The sequence below is a fragment of the Numida meleagris genome, chromosome 5 (assembly GCF_002078875.1).
Source record: "Numida meleagris isolate 19003 breed g44 Domestic line chromosome 5, NumMel1.0, whole genome shotgun sequence".
Lineage (NCBI taxonomy): Eukaryota > Metazoa > Chordata > Aves > Galliformes > Numididae > Numida > Numida meleagris.
Window position 1 is genome coordinate 20,683,942 of NC_034413.1, and position 19,423 is coordinate 20,703,364.

General features: G+C 38.5%; 1 protein-coding gene across 3 annotated transcripts in view; it reads left to right on the forward strand.

The window, feature by feature from the left end:
- ADK (adenosine kinase) overlaps positions 1 to 19,423 on the forward strand; it is a 279,987-nt gene that overhangs the window by 258,155 nt on the left and 2,409 nt on the right. For all 3 annotated transcript variants that reach the window (XM_021398210.1, XM_021398209.1, XM_021398211.1), the window contains one exon: positions 3,496 to 3,582. In XM_021398210.1, the coding sequence (XP_021253885.1) occupies positions 3,496 to 3,582 (87 nt within the window). The remainder of the gene's footprint in view (positions 1 to 3,495; positions 3,583 to 19,423) is intronic.

The window sequence follows — 19,423 nt, forward strand, 5'->3', positions numbered from 1 at the left end:
CTGTACTAAGAGTAGATGTGTAGTCTGCGATTCTAATTTGGTTTAAAAACAGACCTGGAATATTTGCAGCTATCATCAGAGTTCGATTGTTGCAGTTAATGTCACAAACAAAGTTTGTGTTCAGCTAGAATGGGAGGAGCAGTGTATGTTCAATTAATATTGTTCCCCAATTGTTCCCTCTCCAGACTCTTACCTATGAAAACAGCTAGAGCTAGATATACCAGTGCATGTTTTTGCCTGAGGAAAGTAAAGATAGACTTCACATCTTTAGGTACATAATGCAACAAATTCCCAATGACAACATTTACCAATGAGCTGATTCCTTATCAATGGGTAGTGTCTTCAGCCTATGAAATCAGTACTTTCATGTTCGATTCTTTTGATATCATTCTCAAGCAGCTGAGCTCCTCGGTGACCATTGAGGGAGCTGAATCAAAGATTTAAAATTTCATTAATGCTTGTTACTCAAACTTCCCTAGTTGTACACACCCTTTTTTTTTTTTTTTTTTTTTTTTTTTCAGTTTGCGCTCTCAATTCTCAATTCCAGCAAATGATGCCAGACTGGAATGTGTTGTATCTGAGTGTGTTTACCACAGAAGATATTTGCTGCTTAAAAATAGAACAGTGGATTTTATGCCCAGAGGAGCAGCACTTGGATTTCAAAACACTTATGTAATTACTCTTTATTTCGTAAGCCCTCAGAATGATAAATGAAATCAGAACTGACTTAGAGATGCAAGGCCACTGACTACCAGTGCACTCAGCCAAGGTGTCTCTCTCTCTTCACTGTCATGGATTTGAGAGTTGTACAAAATAATAGACCACATATGAAAATGAACTTGAAGTAAATTAAAGTCACAAAAGCAAAGATATTCGGAATGGTGACATGTGCTTCAACTTCATTCACCCTGTTGTGCCTAGCAGTTGCAAGTCACAGATCAGTGAGAGCTGTTATATATTTTTGTCCCGTTACACAGACATTGCAAGGTAAATTAATGGCAGCCTTGGTTCTCAGTACCTTTGTTTTTTGTGAAGAAAAGAAGAAACTTCAATATTATCTTGTTCTATCTTTCACTGTGTTAACTATTTTTGAGTGTAGTAGACTCTGTGCTAGAAGAAGTTCTCATAAGGTTAAAGAAAGATAGTTTACTTTATTAGATGTGTGCAGTGTGTGTAGATATCTTTATAATGTACTGTGTTCTCCGAAGCCATGTCAGCTGCTTCTGAAACTTCAGTATTTCAAAATATGAGTTTATTGCCTCTCTTGAAAGTGTGTAACGTTATAGAAAAAGGAGATGTGTGGTCCAGGTAGAGATGGCAAACAGAGGTCAGAAAAAAATGATGACTTTCACATCAACAGATGTCATTGATGTATTTTGGGTTTTTATAGTAATTCAGTTCTTTGCTATTAGGTCTACTGCAGAAAGAACAGAATAAGAGCTCTCAGTACAATACACCTGAACGTGCTAGAAGGAGCGGAAGGAAGGAATTAAGACAGAGGAAAAAAGAAAGGAGAAAGATGATGATGTGAACTTTCATCTGTAGAAGCTAGATTCAATAAAGAGTCATGTTTGATGCCAAGCCCCATTTACAGCATTCCAAATACAATGCCTGTGCATTATTCACTCTCTGTGCCCAAACACATACATTTGTATGCATATGCAAGTGTCTACTGTGTATTTAATGTAGAACATCTGCGTGTGCCCAAGCAGTTTACCTTATTACAATGTGTCTTCCACAGATTTATCACTTTGTGCATTGTTTTAGCATTATCTAGAGCAGATCATATATATCATATATTTCTTATGAAATGGATGAATACACTCTGCTCCTCTGGCAGAGTTTATTATGAGACCTCACTTTCTTGATTTCCAATTCAAATGAATCCTGTTAAAATTACTAAAAATCATTACTCTTGAAGACTATCTTAGGAGTACAGCACAGCATCAAAGTTGGTTTCAAAATAGATTTCTTAACAGGCTAGAGAGTAGGGTGTTCTTTAATTGGAATATTTCGTTTATGTTTTCCATTACCCTTTTTCCTTTGCCTCTCATGGATGGCTGTTGCTAATGCTCTCTCCCCTCCCCTCCTGGTGGGCCAGCCAACAGTTCCCTCTGGAGGCAGCATCATTATATCTGCCTGGTTCGCTTGTAGCAGATGGTGAGGAGCAGTAGAGCTGATACACTGCATTTCACAGAAACCGGGATCCTTCTGGTACCTCTGCAGCACGCACAGACTTGCCTGATTTGAGACTGTGAATTCTTTATGTGCTTCCCAAGCTAGGTTTCCTTGTTTGCTACTGTATGCATCAGTGTGAGAATGATTTTTATGCTCTGCTGTGTTGCTGGACAGTGAGGAAGCTACCCATCTCCAGCTTTTAGCTGCTGGAGGATCTATTTCCTGCCTTAATTCTATATTTTTTACAAAACATTAAAGGAGGACAGCTCTGATGGTTTTCATTTTCACTGGTTGACGGGCTTTTCTTCCCCCTCCCCTTTCTTTAATTCCTGCTGTCTTCCAAAGGACAATCTGTTTGCTCTGAGACAGTTTAATGCATACTGACTACCAGAGGCAGAACTTCCATTGGCTCTGTTACAGGGGTAATTTACACTTTAACAAGGTATTGTGACAAGGTGGTAATTATATTTTTATCACGTCATTATGACATTACCACCTGGAAAGCCATAGCTGATTAATTAGTGGCGTATATTAAATTTATAACCCTCGAACTCTAAAGTTATCATACCTAAGTGGTGTAATTATGCTGAACTGTGGTGTGGCAGCGAACTGAGGTGAGGATGCTGAGTATCCACCTATTGCAATAGGTTTAACAAGTGCCAGTAGAGGGCAGGGAGCTGCAGAGATGGAAATACTTTTTAAAAAACAAATGGTAAGAAAGAATAAAATTCAATTCTTGAAACCAAATGTAGTCAGGTGTATAGTTGCAAGGCTTCTGACATATATGCGTTTTCTAAAAAGATGTCATTTGAGAGCACTCGGGTATACACTAGCTCTACATTTTACTGTTTTACTTTCACATGTATTTTGGTTTTTGCAATGCAGCCATTTCTTTGGAGCTTTTGGAGGCTTGGACAGGCAGTTCTGGAGGCTGCATTACCTCTCTGCAGCTAATAGGAAGCACTGGTTCTGGCAGGATGGGCTTTTCTTAGTCCTGTCCATATGTCCACGTGTTTTATATTGTTCCTCTTGATTTACTTCTTTTCTCTTACCCTTAATATTAGGAGATAAAGAAAAGATACGAAGCTGAAAGTAATTAATGAAAATGTCCACCACAAATAGCTTGATCACATTTACTTCCATACTTCTATGCAGTTAATACTGCAATGCAAATTATTATTATAAACCAGATCTGTTTTTATCCAAATTATTGTGCTAATGGTCAGAACACCACTTTTGAATTGTTTTCACTGTTTGTTGTGCTTTTCTAAGTCATTTTGCAAGTAACTGACGTTTTATTCTCTCTTTCTGCTATAGAAAATGAAGTAACTACTTTCCCTGTGTTGGTGAGTGATCAGAGTGAAATCGTGGATACCAATGGGGCTGGAGATGCATTTGTTGGAGGTATTTCTCACTTCACTCCCATTTGGAGATTATCCTATTGCTCTTTCTCTATAAAAACTACCATTTTTTCATGTAACTGTCCCTTAGAATGAACTTTTTTTTTTAAAGCTTTTCTCTGCATCCTGAAGTTAAGTGATTTAATTAGGTTCTGATTTTTAAGGGGAAAATATGTTCTATTACTTTAAAGATAATATGCTTTTATGCTGTATTCTGGTTGTTTTCATGAGATTAATTGTATCTGTCAGACTATTGCACAAACAAGCTGCATCAAGTACTATATAGTGTACAGAAATCCCTCCTGGCTTAAATGTTAACACATTGTTGTTCTTTAAAGCAGGTTGTAGTGAATATTAAACAGTATGTTAATAAATGAGTGTAGTATCTTCTTATCGTGTCAATTTTGGTAAAACATGTTTCTATTACAATTATTTGGACATCAGGAAAGAACACAAAGGGTTAATTTGTTAAAACAAACCCGGAAAATATCTGGCATTGCTTAATATCCATTTGCAAACTTACTATTCTTTTTTTGGCACAAGCTCTAAAGAAAAAAGAGGATGTTATGTCTATGCCTGTTTTTTAAAAACAATTCAATATAAGCCAAAAACCAGTCTAATCCGAAAGTTCTGTCATTTGTTGTACCCTCCATACATGTAATTCTGTGATGCACTATTGCATCCTGAAGGCTCTGATGTTCAGGACATAGTGTCTCTAAGGAGCTCCATTAGTCACTAATTTACTGGAAGCATTACCAGAGAGACTTTATAAACAGAAGTGCAGGGCTCAGTCTTGTAGCTATGAAGGGGACAGCAAATTACCCAAATTAAAGCTTCAGAGTTGGGTCTCGCTTCAAGAAAGTGTTCAAAATAAGCTGAATCTTAAACATGTGAATAGTTCCATCCCTACTCAATACATCACTTAAACCTATGATAAACTTTCAGTATATGCCTAAATCCAGCTGAAAATAGGAATGCTGTTACTCATTTGCCTTGGTGCTTTCATGAATCAAAAAGGGCAGAAATAGAGGAAAGCACATTAGGTCGTGTTATTCGTGCACCTTTTAGTGCACACTTATCACTCTCTATTGTTCCTCACTGACCAAAAAAAAAAAAGACTAAATTTGAACCAATGAGTAACAGTGACCATTACCATAAATAAGATCTTCAAGTGCTTATCCTTATATATGTGTGCTCTGTGTATCAGCTGTGCCAGTAAGCTGCTGTTCTTGTCATGAGAAAAGATCTTGGCCATTTTGTTTTCAGTTCCTGAAAATGAAGTAACACTGGGTTGTGCCCAGGTGAGCAATACAGTAGACACAGCCAAGCTTTGCCTCAGCAGGAAGCAGCTTTTCACGTCTGCCACATTTGTCTCAGACTGTATTTATTCTCAATTCTTCAGATTTTAGGCATTGTATGGAGATCAGGACTTTAATGTTTTTTTAATAGTCCTACCTTTGTTCTTTCCTGATTTAGCTGCAGGAAGAGAATTACAACTAATTAGGCTTTGAGATATGCCTGGTCTCTCAAAACCATTCCTCTTTAAATGATATCCTTTCACTCGGCACTTCCATAGCTGGTACAAGGGCTATAATCACTGGCTTCAGTAATTGTTCAGAATATCCTGGATGGACTGGCTGATATAAGGCAAACCAGACCCCATTCCAACTGCTGCCTTCCATCAGCAGGATAAGGAGTTCAGGCATGCCCTATCAGGCAGGGCTTGGCTCAGTTGTGAGATTCCTTTCACTAAGTGTCCAGCAGTGGATTTCAGCAGTTTGAAGGGTAACAATGTGGATCATGCTAAATTTGAATGGGAAGAAAGGAAAGAGAATAACTCTTCTAAAAGATCAACTTCCCTTTGCCATCCTAAGACTAATGAGATAACATGTCTGGATGTAGCATCAACCTTCAGTGTAGAAAGCAATTATGTCATAGGTCCTCTATTACCATTTATAGACATATATTCTTTTCCTTAGTTCCCCTACAGTAACACTGAGGCCTCAGATGCTTTTTGTATGCAATGTAGGGCGGTGTAGCATGGCATTATGCCATTCTCTCACTCACCTCACCAGGTAAGGAAGGACCACAGCTACTTTTCCTTTGGAATGGGAGCTGTTTCAGCAGTTGCAAGTCTGTCTGGAACCTCACTGTGGTTAGATCTGTACCTGAGCATCGGTGTGTGAGCTTAGGTTCTTCTTGCACTGTATTTCATTCTGCTATGACTCAGAAACCAGTGTGAGCTTTTAAATACAGTTCTTCCATTAGGTTCTGAGTTCTCCTCTGTCACCACATAAATAATAAATTGGTCATTTATTCTCCTCAGAGAACAGATTTTCCTGAGTTTAGTCCAGATGGAAGATTTGGGAGTCATAACAGTCTGGATACACAGCTGATTCTAGTCTTAAATACTGTGGTCTCCTTCTTCATGGAGTCATTTCATTTTCCTTCCCATATGTAGGAAATGGGATACTGAACTGGGTAGGCTTTGATTTGGTCTGTGTTTCATTTGGGGGGAATGTCTGTATTTTATCTGTATCACACTTTTCATGTGTTTTCAAAGTACGTACTTGCAACAGGAAAAGTTCTTTATTGTTTCTTTAAAGAAAACCCTACACAATAATGTGGGCAATACTACCTAACATGTGTATCTTCTGTTGATTCTAACATTGAGCCAAATGCAACTTTATTGTCCTGATAGAACTTTTATACTGGGAAGGCTATAGTCACTTCAGTGTTTTCCTAGTTTGTCTTTGATTGAGGTTTTTATCAAACTGTTACTACCTAGGCAGCAGTATGTATCATATTTTGATTTTGGTATCATTGTAGTGAAGTGTTTCAAAGTTCATCTTTTAATTCAAAACTGCACTGGTTGTTAGACCATAATCTCCCAGATGCTTAGTCCTTTATTCAAGCAGTAGAGAACAAGAGTCTCATGGCATGTGGCAGGCATGTTAACATAATGAACAGTGATTTTGTTGGAGCAAAATGTCTTGGCTGAGAAGGAAATGTGGGATATAATGAGAACTAACCCCATCAAGCAGGATTTATTTTACATTAAGAGGTCAAGTTTGTTAGACTTTATCATATTTTGGAAGGTCTTCCGTTGAGGCCCTCTCTTCCAGAGGTGTAACTCACAGATTGTAAGGAAATTCCATCTCGACAATTATGCCAGCTTGGCAAGTCACCCCTCATGTATATTCTCCATGTGAGAGTGGAAAATAAGAAATCTGATGTGTTCTGACTTTTTTTTGTCCCTAGAACCTATCTAACTAGTGACAGTCATTAAATCTCAAGACATGAAAAAGACATAAAGTTTCTGGGCACTTGTGAGTTGATTTATCAGTTTGATACTCGAAGCTGCTGGCCTCCAAGGAAAGCGATCTTGCTCCAACTGCTAGCAACAAAAAATAAGCTACAATCCTCAGCTGAAATGTGATGTTATTAAGTTGGCATTAGGAATATCTCTGAGATTCGTGCCTCTTATTGCAGGCATCAAGTCACTTGCCATTCAGGCTGGTGCAGTGCATGCATGAGAAATTGGGTTTTAAAACTAAAATACTTCTCTAAACAGTGCTAACAGAGTGCTACCTTTATTGCTTTCCAGCAGCGCTGCTACATTTTAGAAGTTTAAGCAATAATGATTTACTTTGTAGCATCTCAGCACCTCCTGTGAATTTCAGGGGTACCACAGATTTTTCAGTTATAGATCCCTGAGGAACCCATGAATTAAAGTTGCAAGTCCACCTCTGGGTTCTGAGGACACTGACAAATCACTTGAGCTTTGCTGCCATGGCTTATGACACGAGAGTCCTCCTAATGGAATTACAGCCTTATTTTGCAGAGTTTGTGGAACATACTGCTACTCATTAAATTATCATTTATTTATTGCTAGTCAGCCCCATTTTGAACCTCTGTAACAATGTTAATCAAAGCATATTTAATGACAGCAAACAGATTGAAGTACAGGCAGTTTTACTGTCTTACACTTTCCCTTATGCCTTCCTGCTCTCTTTAGCCATAGTAACGTCTGCCTTCTGTTGGGGATCCTCTTTGTCATTGCCACTGTAACCAATGAAAGCAGCAAGAATCTTTTCTGATAGTTACTGTCATTGTTCCCCGCATAATCTCTGCGACTAAGAAGAATTGGATCTAGAATTCATAATAAATGAATGGAAGGTTTAAATCAATGTTTTTTCGGGTTCTGCCAATAGAAATATTGACTTGGTAATCTACTATGATTTAGTTCTATACTGCATGAAAAGTGCTACAGTATGAAGTGTAACCACAAATCATTGTCAAGTAGCGTAATGAAGCAGTGACAGAATGATCACAGTAAGTGTATATTACTTATCATCATGCTATAAAGATACTATACCTTTCTCAAGGAGAAGAAATCTCGAGATATAAGGAGCTCTTCATCAAGCATTGTAAGGTGCCAAATACAAGCCAGTAGCATTTTGTCTCTGTCGGTATCAACACTGAGTCAACAGCTCAAGCCACCTGTCAATTTAAAAATTCCATTGACAGCTTTCATGTATAGAGGAATGTCATAAAGCTGTTGTCTATAGTTTGGAAGCCGCACTGAGAATTTTTCTGGTGCACATACAGAAGTGGCAGTTTTCTCTCTTTCTTTTGTGAAACCTAGTGTGATTCTGATGAGGTGGCCATCTTCTGTTTCAACCATCCGGAAATGACTCTGAGATTAGGCACGGAGAGCAGCAGAAGAGGACTTCTCTCCTTCTGTATGCATTTCTGAGCAAGTGTGCCTCATGGCATCCTCATCTTCTCTTTGGAAACCTTAGTGGAGATATTCCCTCCTTTCATTTATGTTTCTATCTCCAATCTGGCTAAATTAAGTCATTCTCTCATCTTTAATGTGAAGTTAATCCTGAACAATATTTGTCCATCTTAAGCTAAATGCCTCTACAAATTAGATAAAGACCTTGGGCTCCTCTGAGTTTGCCTAAAGATCATCACATAGTTCCAATTTTAGTCTGCTTTTGTGAGGTAAAAGCTAATGATTGTTTATAAAGTGACAGCCAGCTTTGACTTCAGAGTTCAGTAATATCTAACATATTTCTACACTATTGAAATGTTAAAATATTATCCTTAAAGGGAAACAATCTTCAAATGTATAAATACATACATATGTTTATAAAAACGCTGTACCAGAAAATGTAAATATAGACTTTTAAAGAATCCACAGTGCACAAAATAATAGCTCATCATTACTCCTCTCCTTCTAAGTTTGATTCAAGAAACCTTTTTTAAAAAAAGGTTAGTTTCTGTTTTCCAAGCACTCTTGTGCTTGGAATATCTTCACTAAAGCCAGTGCATTTAAATAAATGTAATACTGATAAAAATGGAAAGAGAATTAAATCCACTATTGTAATTCCACAGAATCCATCATTTATGGAAGGAATCCAAGAATATTTAAAATAAAAAAAAAAATAATCTTGATGGCATTTAACATGATCTGAACTGGCTCTACTTTAAGCCATGGGCTGGAACCAGTGACCTCCAGATGTTCCTTCCAACCCCAGTTGTGCTGTGATTCCAAGACTTCTAAACCCACAGGAATTAAGGACCCAGGTGCCATTTCCTGCTTCTATGAAAGTCCACCCTCAGTCATCCTCTGTGGGCTGTGTTGGTTAAAGAGCAGAAGCTGACTAAATTAAAAAATGAAGCTGATACAGTGGGAATTCCGTCTTCTCACAATAAATCTGATATAGAGCAAAGATGGGCTGCATTCATGGCTTTGTTTAATAAGTCTCTTATGTATTTCAAGTAAAGGATTGTGCGGATAGTGACGTGTGCCATGTGTGTGAGAAATGGGAAACATTCTCATGGATGCTATATGACTATACCAGGAGTGCTAAACATGAAAAAAAGATCAGATAATGCAGTCAGCAGAGACAGGTGATTGGAGTGGTTTGTCAGAATACTAAATTATGAGTAAGCTTGCGACTGTATTAAAAAGCAAGCTCTTAATGGATTTATAGAACTGTCTAAGACTATGAAAGAATCTGTTTTTAACAGAAACATAGCAGATGAAATACTCCTCTTTCTTATTGTCTTTTTATCTCTGTATGAATCTCTGTTGTAAGTGCTGCCTTCCCTCTGATACTCAGCACCCCCAAAATGTTTTAGATTGGTTGTAATAGGAGCTCAAGGAACTAGGAGTTGTTCTTTAATGAACAGCAGGAGGATGATATCAGAAGCTACTTAATCCACTCACAGTGTTCTTTAAGTTGTATAGGGGTTTTTGTACATGTTTAAGATACCTTAGGAAGTTGTCGTCACTTTTAATCACATTTGATAGAGAGAAATACAGTGGATGAAATGTCACTGCTGTCGAGTACTGTCTTCAGATGACTCCGGAGCCACGAGACGCAATTTTATTTGCCAGGTGAGGGTGAGGCCTCTTTTTGTATGTGTGTGTGTGTGATAGCAATTAAATATGCACGTACATGTAACTTGTGGTTTATTTCTGCTATAACATTTATCTTTGTGAGCAAAGAGACGAGGGGATACTTTTGAATTGTTTTGTCTTTTCTTTGAAGTAAAGATAAATGTTTTAGCAGAAATCAGCACTCTGTTAATCTTCATTTATACAACATGGGTGGCTAATTGCCTCTGAGCAATCCTGTTGTTACAGAGATCATGTCTGATGAGATATGAAGCTTTGAAATAAAAATACCTTCTTAATGTCATCGGCATTTTGACTGACAGCCCATTTTGCCCATCTTTAATACTCCTGTTTTATAAACAGCATACGTGTGTATAATAGCCGAGCTGCAGATAGGGCATCAATCTCTGCTTGCTAGGGGGAATCTTGACAATATGTTCATGACTTACCACCCATGTGTTCTGGTGGCATCCTTAACTCTCAGACAAATGTCACATCTAAACGTAGGCTATCAAGTGGCCACGTTATCTCTGTAACTGATCTTTGACAAACTAGAAGATGACCAGGCTATATTTTCCTGGCTGACTTTGTTCAGTCTCAGCTAGAGGCACTTTATTATTCTGATCAATACTGTAGCTGGTTGCTAGTACTTTCAACATTTATTCTGGCACAATTTAAATATTGCCACAGTTTGAATTGCAACTACTTGCACAAAAACAGAAAAATGAATACCACTCAGGAAAAACAAGGAATATTCCTGTTTTCTGTTTAATTCCCTACTGAATTTTTACCAATTCCATTCAGAATTATTTCTTTGCAAGTAATACACTCTTCTGTGTTGGTTTTGTACATGAGATTGGTAATAACTGTTGTCCCAGAGTAGCTGTGATCCAATCCATTTAAGGTTTCTCTAATTGCTACCATTCTGCAGATTTTTAACTGTTCAGCTTAATAAGTTTATTTCATACTTATTTTTTATCAAAATATAGTAACCTACATATGGTAATTCCCATCTTTATCTATACAATATTAAGACAATCCAGAAAAATACATAGCAGAATTACTGTAAGGCAAAATGTTAGTATATTTGCTGACTTTTTTTTTCAGTAAACTGTAGAAGTGAGAGGTCCCTTTAAAAGGATCAGTGAATGGAAATAAAAACCCTCTGAACTTTCTCAGTCGGCTGCAGAGGACCTGATCCATCTAGCTGCTGTGTCTCTTTTCCTGTCAGTGACATCACTGGTGTTAGAGACCCTCAGTATGCAGCAAGATTATTAATATTTGGGGTTTTAAAAGGCCTAATTTCCCTCACCACAAATTCAGAGAAGTTCTGGACAGGCTTTGTGATAAGCAAGCATTGAATAGGCTTTGTACATTTTCCAAAAAAGTCCACTGTGTTAAAAATAGATTTTCAAAACCAACTATAAAGTTCCACTTTTTGACAAATTGACTCAGCGAGCAAATGATCACCATTAAAAATATTTTGTCATGCTTCCTATAACATTTCATTTTATGTTAATGTGTCATGTGTTAGAAAATCGTGTAATGATAAACAAAATGTTCATGTGGAAGGTTAGAAATTACTTTAATGAGTTATTATTGCCTTGCTCTCAGACCATTGGTAATATTTTTGTGTTATTTTAATGTATTCTGAGTAGAGACAGAGGCACTAGTCAGATTGGATCATCAAGAACATTCCCCTGGGAATCAGGGCAGGATGCAGTCCCCTAAGAAACAATGTGTCAGATTAAGCTGATGCTATATTCGCAAAAAATACACAACAAAATATAAAAATACACTGAAATACGTTATCTCTTTCACATCTGATGTGAATTGGTTTGGTGCTACAGAGGCTGACACGATGATCATAAAGACACTTCTCAAGGTGTAGTGTAGGCTAGTGATATGTTCATTCACTTCTATTGCACTGCGGCTTCTTCTATTGTTTGATAGCATAGTAACTTCTCCATAATTTGTTCACTTCCCTCACACTGAGATGGGCTCATACTTGAGGTGGGAATATGGCAAGGTTGCAATAAAAAGGAAAAAAGATTAAAAAACATGGTCTGAGTTGAAATTGGTGGTAGTAGCAGCGCATCCAGGTTTGTTTGATACTGATCTCTTACTGTACCTAAAAGGATGTTACTGTTGGTGGTGGCCAGTGAATGATTAGTATCAATCCAGGACTGCAACAGATATTGAAATAGACAAAAGTTACTAAGTGATGTTCTGTAGAATAGGAGGTGTGTGAATTTGATGCTGTGGTAGGCTATTCCAGCCCACAAAAATCAAGAAATTCACAGGCTGTCTCACTGCCAAGTCATTCCCACTGCACTGGTTGTTGCTTCCTGATTCTCTTCCACACTGCTTGGCTTGGTGGTGTGGAAGTATACCTGCAAGTAAAACCTTACTGGCTTATGTTCTCTCTCTAAGCTCTGCAAACACAGCTTAAAATTTCTAGCTTTTGTTCATGTGAATCTCAGCCATGAAGTTACATTCACATAGCCATTTCTGTCCATGAACATAGCACAGAAGCGTCATGCTCCCAAACAGTGTTAAAAACTGAATAGAGATTAATAGTTCCATTTTGTTATGCTTAGGTCTTCATTGCTCCTCTGTTGAATTAGTGAAATTTTCTCTCTTATCCTGAGCTGTAGGTGCAGTAATCTGCACCATTCAATATCAATACTGAGAATCTGTTCTGAATCTCAGAAAATGTATTAGTCCTGAGGTATTAATGAAAAGGAAAAAATATATATATATATTTCATTCTTGTGTCTCAAAAATGGCTAAGGAGGATTTAAAATTTTGAAGAACACTTCCAGGAAACTTTCTAGGAGAAGTGCTTTCTAGAAAAAGTAAAGAGAAATATCAGCCTAGAAAGTTGGGTGGTTTTTTTTTCTCAGATGGTTAGACAAGATGTTTCCAATGAAAATGCCTGCGTTATGATTTGGCACGCACAGTGTCTTGGATTATTCTTTGTAAGTTTTGGGGATTTTTTGTTTTGTTTTTGTTTTATCAAATGTTTTCCCCCTAATCCTGGCTGTTGGAGACAAGCCCAAAGCCACCGGTTCTGATCCAGAAGAGAATTTTGCCAAGGTTTATCTTCCGAGCTTAGAAATGAAGAGTAGGACCATCATAAGTTGTACCTTTGTTTTATCAGTTTCCACCATCACATCTTTCTTGGAGCATATTCTAAAATTAAATGATTCTGCTCCTGGACAAAGAGATGCCCTGGGGACTTCTAATAGAAGTTATATGCAACACAGATTGTCTGTGGAGCCCGTGGAGGATGGTTAATGTGAAGGGTGTCATAGTGTCAAACACTTCAGCCTCTCCTCTGACTATGAGTTGTTCTTCCAGTAGAATTACTCAGTCAAGGCATATGCTGAAAAGTTGAAGTCAACAGGAAAACATCTCTACAAACCCTGGAAGTACAAGTGCACCTCCCTATTCAACCTGCTGTGAGCTGGCCCAGAAAGACCAGCAGTGGCAATCATATGCAGTGCAACAAAAATATTCAGCCTCGAGTAATTTATTGCTAATGAAGTAACAGGGATATAGTGGAGTTTTATTTCGTTTTTTGATTGTTGCATTTTTTCAGGAATCTTGCATTGACTTTTTCCACATGTAGTGCTTTAAAGCATTAGGATTTGGGCTCTTTTTTTGTGTGTGTATTCAACACCTCTTCTCCAGTCCTGAAATGGCTGTGAAAGTGATATGAGAACACTCCTTTCCCTTATTCACAGCCTTCCAGTAAATGCAAAGTTGCTTTATTTGCATGTGTCCATAAATGACTGTGTAAACTCAGACTAAGGAAAGCTATGGATCCATCCGAGTAATCCTGACAGGAACTGAGTGCACTCAAAATATATCCATAAATATTAAAGAAAACAAGAAGGATAGAGGCAGCAACAGCAATACTAGCTGCTTTTCTTGAATAAGTGTTTGCTTTGATATTCATGTTGGTGATTAGAAAATAAGTTTGTGGAAGTGGTTTGTACGCAGACAGTGAAGTGCATCCCCAATTTAGCATGTGACCATTTTATAAATAGAGTAGATATAGACTTCCAGAACAGTTTATTCGTGATCTCATGGTTTTGTCATTCTCTGGAAGTAAAAATATTGACATTTACCAGGCTATTTGTTCCAGCTTTCTGATCCCCTGCAGTTTATTTTTATAACAACCTTATCGATGAGCCTCTTACTCAGCTCTCTAGGTTTAACTGAGTTGAGTCGATTTGTTACCACAGCTTCAAGTAGCTGTTACAGAACAAGCGAGACATCCTAATAAAGCTGTAAACGTGTTTACTCAAACATGGTATTGATTTTACTTGGAGAGGGAGAAGCCAGTGCTTAGCATGGTGTCAGGGAGGATGAATTTAACTGCAGCTTTTCATTGTCATCTGTCATGGTTGTGAAACACTAAGTGAAGCCACAAGAGGATAATTAGAATCGCCAGAAATTTAGCCCCTAAAATCAGTTAACCACTTGGGATTTTTGTAGTTTAATTAGTTTTTATTAAATCTTTCCTCCCGTGGTATACTCAGGAAGGCTTTTCTAATGTTCTTTTCAGAGAGAGTGAGATTTCAAGGTTGCCACTTGTTAGATATACATCTTAAATGACTGCTTTTCTGAAAGGGTTGGTAACCTTTCTTCACTCTGTTGTAATTAGCCTGGCAACACGGTTCTGTAGAAGCATAGAGCCATCTCATTTAAAAAGAGAGGGAAAGATGCTTTACTTTGTGTAAAGTACTTTTTTGTACTTGATTATACATAAATACCTTTGAATTTAATAGCATGAATGTGCATATGTGGAATATGTCTTCTGCTATATTGGGAGAGAACTTAGGTGTGTGAAGATTGAAAGCAGTATCATGTACTTGAAGATGCTTACATTTGCCTTATATACCATAAGTCTAAAGGTTCAGACCACAGTGCCAAAATACATGAAAACAGGAGCCAAATCCCACCCTTAATCAAAAACGTTTCCATTTAAAATAGCCAGCATTTGGTTCGATAGCAATGGGCAGTGCCTCTGGCTTACCACAGTTCTTGGCTGTAATATCCACCATCTGCCACAAAATTTAAAAAGGAGAAACCTCAGCATGTTGACATACAGTCGTTCAGTGACTACATTGCAGAATTGTCTGATGCCAACATCTTTTACAGAATCTAGGCTGGCTGGTTGGCTGTTGGCACCAGCATTGCTAGCCACCTAATTACAGCTGACCAGACTCATGGTACCCCACAACATTAACCCACTCCAAAAGCAGTAAAAGACATCCAAAAAAAAAAACAAAAAAAAAAAACCACCAAACAACAAAAAACCAACCTCCAGTCATATCAATCAGCTACAAGACTTTAAATTACCAAGGTAATGTTTCTTGAAAACTGCATCTTCCCACACTGATGGCCTGGAAAGCTGCTGGGATCACTTAAAAATAGAAGAACATTCAAGCAACTGTGATAAATGCTGTACACAAACAAGAGTGTAAAAAGGTGCTTGCAGCTGTCCTCTGCAGTGAGATAACACCATCTTAAAAAGGTCGTTCACAGTTTAAGCTGTAGAAACTTTAAATACAAGAAAGAGGAGACAGCTCTGTTGCTTATGATCTGGGGCTGGGATGATTCTGCAGGTGAATGGCCGGGCTAACATGGAGTATATTGGGTCCTTCAGGGTTCACCTGGAAGGAAAGGATTGTCTGGGAACATCCCATAGCAAACATTCTTTGATGGGGTCCAACTTAGGGTCAGCTTGTGACTGTTTATAATTAATACATTTGGTCATTGTGTTTTACCTAGTTTTGCTCTTGTATTTAAAAAATTACATTAATATTTCTTTGAGCATTTTATAAAGGTTGGAACTGTGAAAGAGACTGCAGAAAGACGAATAGTGGGGAATCTGAGTGTCAGAGGCTACAAACGGATTTCCAGCCAGCATTAGTAATTAACAGTCATTAAAATTAATTGTCAAGTGTACAATTTGAAATGAAACATTTGGCTTCGATATGATCTGTTTTTAAGTGTTGTGAAACCATTACAGGCAGACCAGAACTGTTTTAAAAAAACAGCTATTGGACTCCTATGTTTCCATCCAACTGCACTGGCGCTAGGCGTTCATTCAGAATTAGTGCTGATAATCGGGAAACAAAACTTGCAGAGAAATCACATTTCAGTGAAATTGCCCTTGAAATGTCTGCTTTGCTGGCCGCAAGGAAATCAACTTGTTTCTTCATTAATGATTTTAAAGTGCTACTCCTCTCTAAAAAGTCACAAAGTCAGGACAGCACCTTTTATGTCAGTGGGTGCACTGTTTCACTGTGCTTTTCAGAGTTGTACTGACATCACCAGAGAGATCTGAGCTGGTTTCCGCAAGAGCCTTCATTTGGGTGTGGATTCTGAGGCTCAAGCACCACTTCTGGCACTTGGCTTGCAGAACTGTTAATTCGGTGGTGAGCACAGAAAGGAAGGAAACAACTTGACTTTTCTGTTCCCCATTCTGTTTGCAGACCTAACAATTACAAACATTGTCTTCGAGCATATGTAGCAAAGACACTGCAGATAATAAAAATTAACTCTCAATTATTTCAGGCACTCTTTTCAGAGCAAAGTGATTTTGGAGATGCCTTTCTCTACTGAAAAGAAAAGAAATAATTATGGGCCAAAAATAACTACTGGTGTCTTGCAATCATGTGTATCATCTGGGAATGTGAATACATTTTATTTTAAGGTTTTGTAGCACTATAAGGTTTACAGCAGCTTTTGAAGTTGACTTGGCTGTCTAAGAAGTAATGTATTTCGTGGGATGGATTGGACACAGTTCCTCAGAAGTTCTTACTGGGTATAGGTACAAAGTGGTTGCTTGGCTGTCCATGCCTGTGAGAGACAAAAGGCACCTTGGTCTGCTCTGAGAACATACCGGTACGGCTAATTGCAGTGTGGTGGTCTACTAGGCATCCTGCAGCCGCTATTTCTCTTACTCCATAAACACTTTGGATGTCTGAGCAGGAGGCAGACAAGTGGGAAACCCTTGAATTTGGTTCTTGTCTTTGTGTTCTGGTGTGAAGAGTGCAGTATATAATGCATGTAATACTGTGAACAGCCCCAGCAGTGTGGAAATGCTGATGCTGAACAGCTACAATTGGAAGATGGTAGGCAGTATCTCCTGGAGTTGCTTCGGTAAAATATTTGCAGTGAGGCCGTCTTGTGTAGCCAAAGAATATTACTACTTTTTGTGCTCCATTCCAGCAATAGCTGGGAAGTAGTTCAGGCCATGACATAAGTTAAAATAGTTGCTGAGCTTCTATGATATGTGATGATGTCGTTCTGTGAGCCCAGACCCATGATGCAGGATCAGTGCTGCCCTTTCTGCCTGTAAGAGAATGCAGTAAGTCTGTAGCCATGTTCACTTATCTTCTTGCTTTTCCGATCACAGCTCCTTAAAGAGATTACAGCCTTCAACCACCTATTATCTTCCCTCCACTGCCCTGCTTGCTGGTAGAGCTGTTTGAGTGTCACCTAACCCACCTCAGTTCAAATCAGCCAGGTTAGCAGAGACCTGCTGTTAACCAGTTCAAACTGATCTGGCTCATTTGGACGGAGTGCCGGGATACATTAGCAGCACAGAAAGGTGGTGAAAAACAGATGGGGCACTACTGGAACCAGGAGACCTGAATCCATGCCTTGAGACTATGACTCAGGGGGTTTGCATCAGAGTACCTTACACTCTGGAGGAGGGGAACTCTAAATTACATTCTGACCATGTTGCTTTTAACTAAAAAGAGCATTCTACAGCTGAAACAGCCAACCCAGTAGAGTTCTTTGTTTCTCTGCTCAAACATCAGAGCTTTTGGGTGCTCCCTCGGGGTCTGCTTTGCCAACTGCCTAGTCTTAGTATGTGATGTAGAACTGTTTTCATGGTATGTGTGTGTTTATTGTCATTCGATGCGATATCATGTCAGATACTGCTATTTCTATTTCATCTATGAAATACATACCTTTTAAGAGAAACTCAACAGACAAGAGAATGGTTTGAGGGCAAACTCCCCACTGCAGTTTCTACATACCTCGTATATGACAGCTGCACTTACTGTCATTTCTCTGCCACTCTGAAATCACAGAGATCTCTCATTTCTATCCCCAATTAAAACAGAATTTTCTGCCACCTGATTCTTTCTCGTAGGTCAGAGTAAATAAGAAGTAGCTTCATTGAAGGCAAAAAATATGTACTAGCTTGAGACTCCTGTGAGCCTGGGAGGTGGTGACAGTCTCAGTCTATTTGGTAATGAAAAGTAATTAATGTTTTACGGTCCTTTGCTCCTTGGTATTTCCTCATCTTCATGTATGTTTGATGCCTTGACTGTAAGCACGGAGGACAGTTGTGTGTAAACCACTCTCTGAACTCACGCTCTGCACAAAGCCTAGCTGTGTGTTTGCCTTTGGAGGCCTGCCCAGTGCATCCTCTGTACTTACTGAGTCAGAAACGGACTGTCTTAACAGCCTCATTTTACATACGGTTACAACTTGCTCTGAAGTTTTAACCACCCAGAAGCACACTGGCAAGCTACTGCCTCCCAGGCAGTTTAAATGTAATGATTGACATTCTCTGCGCATCCAAGAAAGTTTCCTCTAAGAATGCATGTTAATTTAATGGAGAGCAGACCATTTTCATCTTGTTATTCAGAAATGTCCTGATTTCTGCCAGGCATGCTGTTTGAATTTCTCAACTGTTACCCAACTATTACAGCTGGACCATCCTGCCACAGTTGTGTTGTCTGTCATCCCCTGACTGCCGCCAGTGATAGCACTCACAGCACAATTTCTTCCTATTTCAGATTCTCATCTTTGTATGCTGAAATAATCCTGTCTTCTCCACTTGTGTTTATGGACTTAGCATTTGTTGGCGAAGCAGTCGTATTTCTCCAGTTAATGTCGGTCAATATCTGTGAAATTCCATCTTTTATGTAGTTCAGGTTTCTCTAGAAAAATATCGATGTCAGAAATGTACATTTTTTTTTCCTAGTTGTCACCTAAAAAACCTGTTTACTATGCTTTCTCCCATTCCAATGAAAAGTATGTGATTTATAGATTTAGTAGTTTTCAGCAAAACCCCAGCCTCTTCTCTTTTTCAGTGCAGTTTAGAGAAAACCGTGTTATCAGCATGGTTTCTTTTTACCATCAGCCACGGAAGAGCTTGATAATCCACAAAAATGATGCTCAGCAGGTTTAGCCCTGGTCAATCTCTAACGTTATTTTTCATGAGTTGCGTGATTTTTAATCTTCGAGGAACCGACATTATTGCATTGGAAGGTATATTTTTATCATATTCTAAAAATATACCCTAGTGTTCCACTCTGAAGGAAATACTTAGGAAAGGAGCATGGGTTAAAGGAGAGCATCACAGTTTAATGTAGAGTCCTTATTCCAGCAG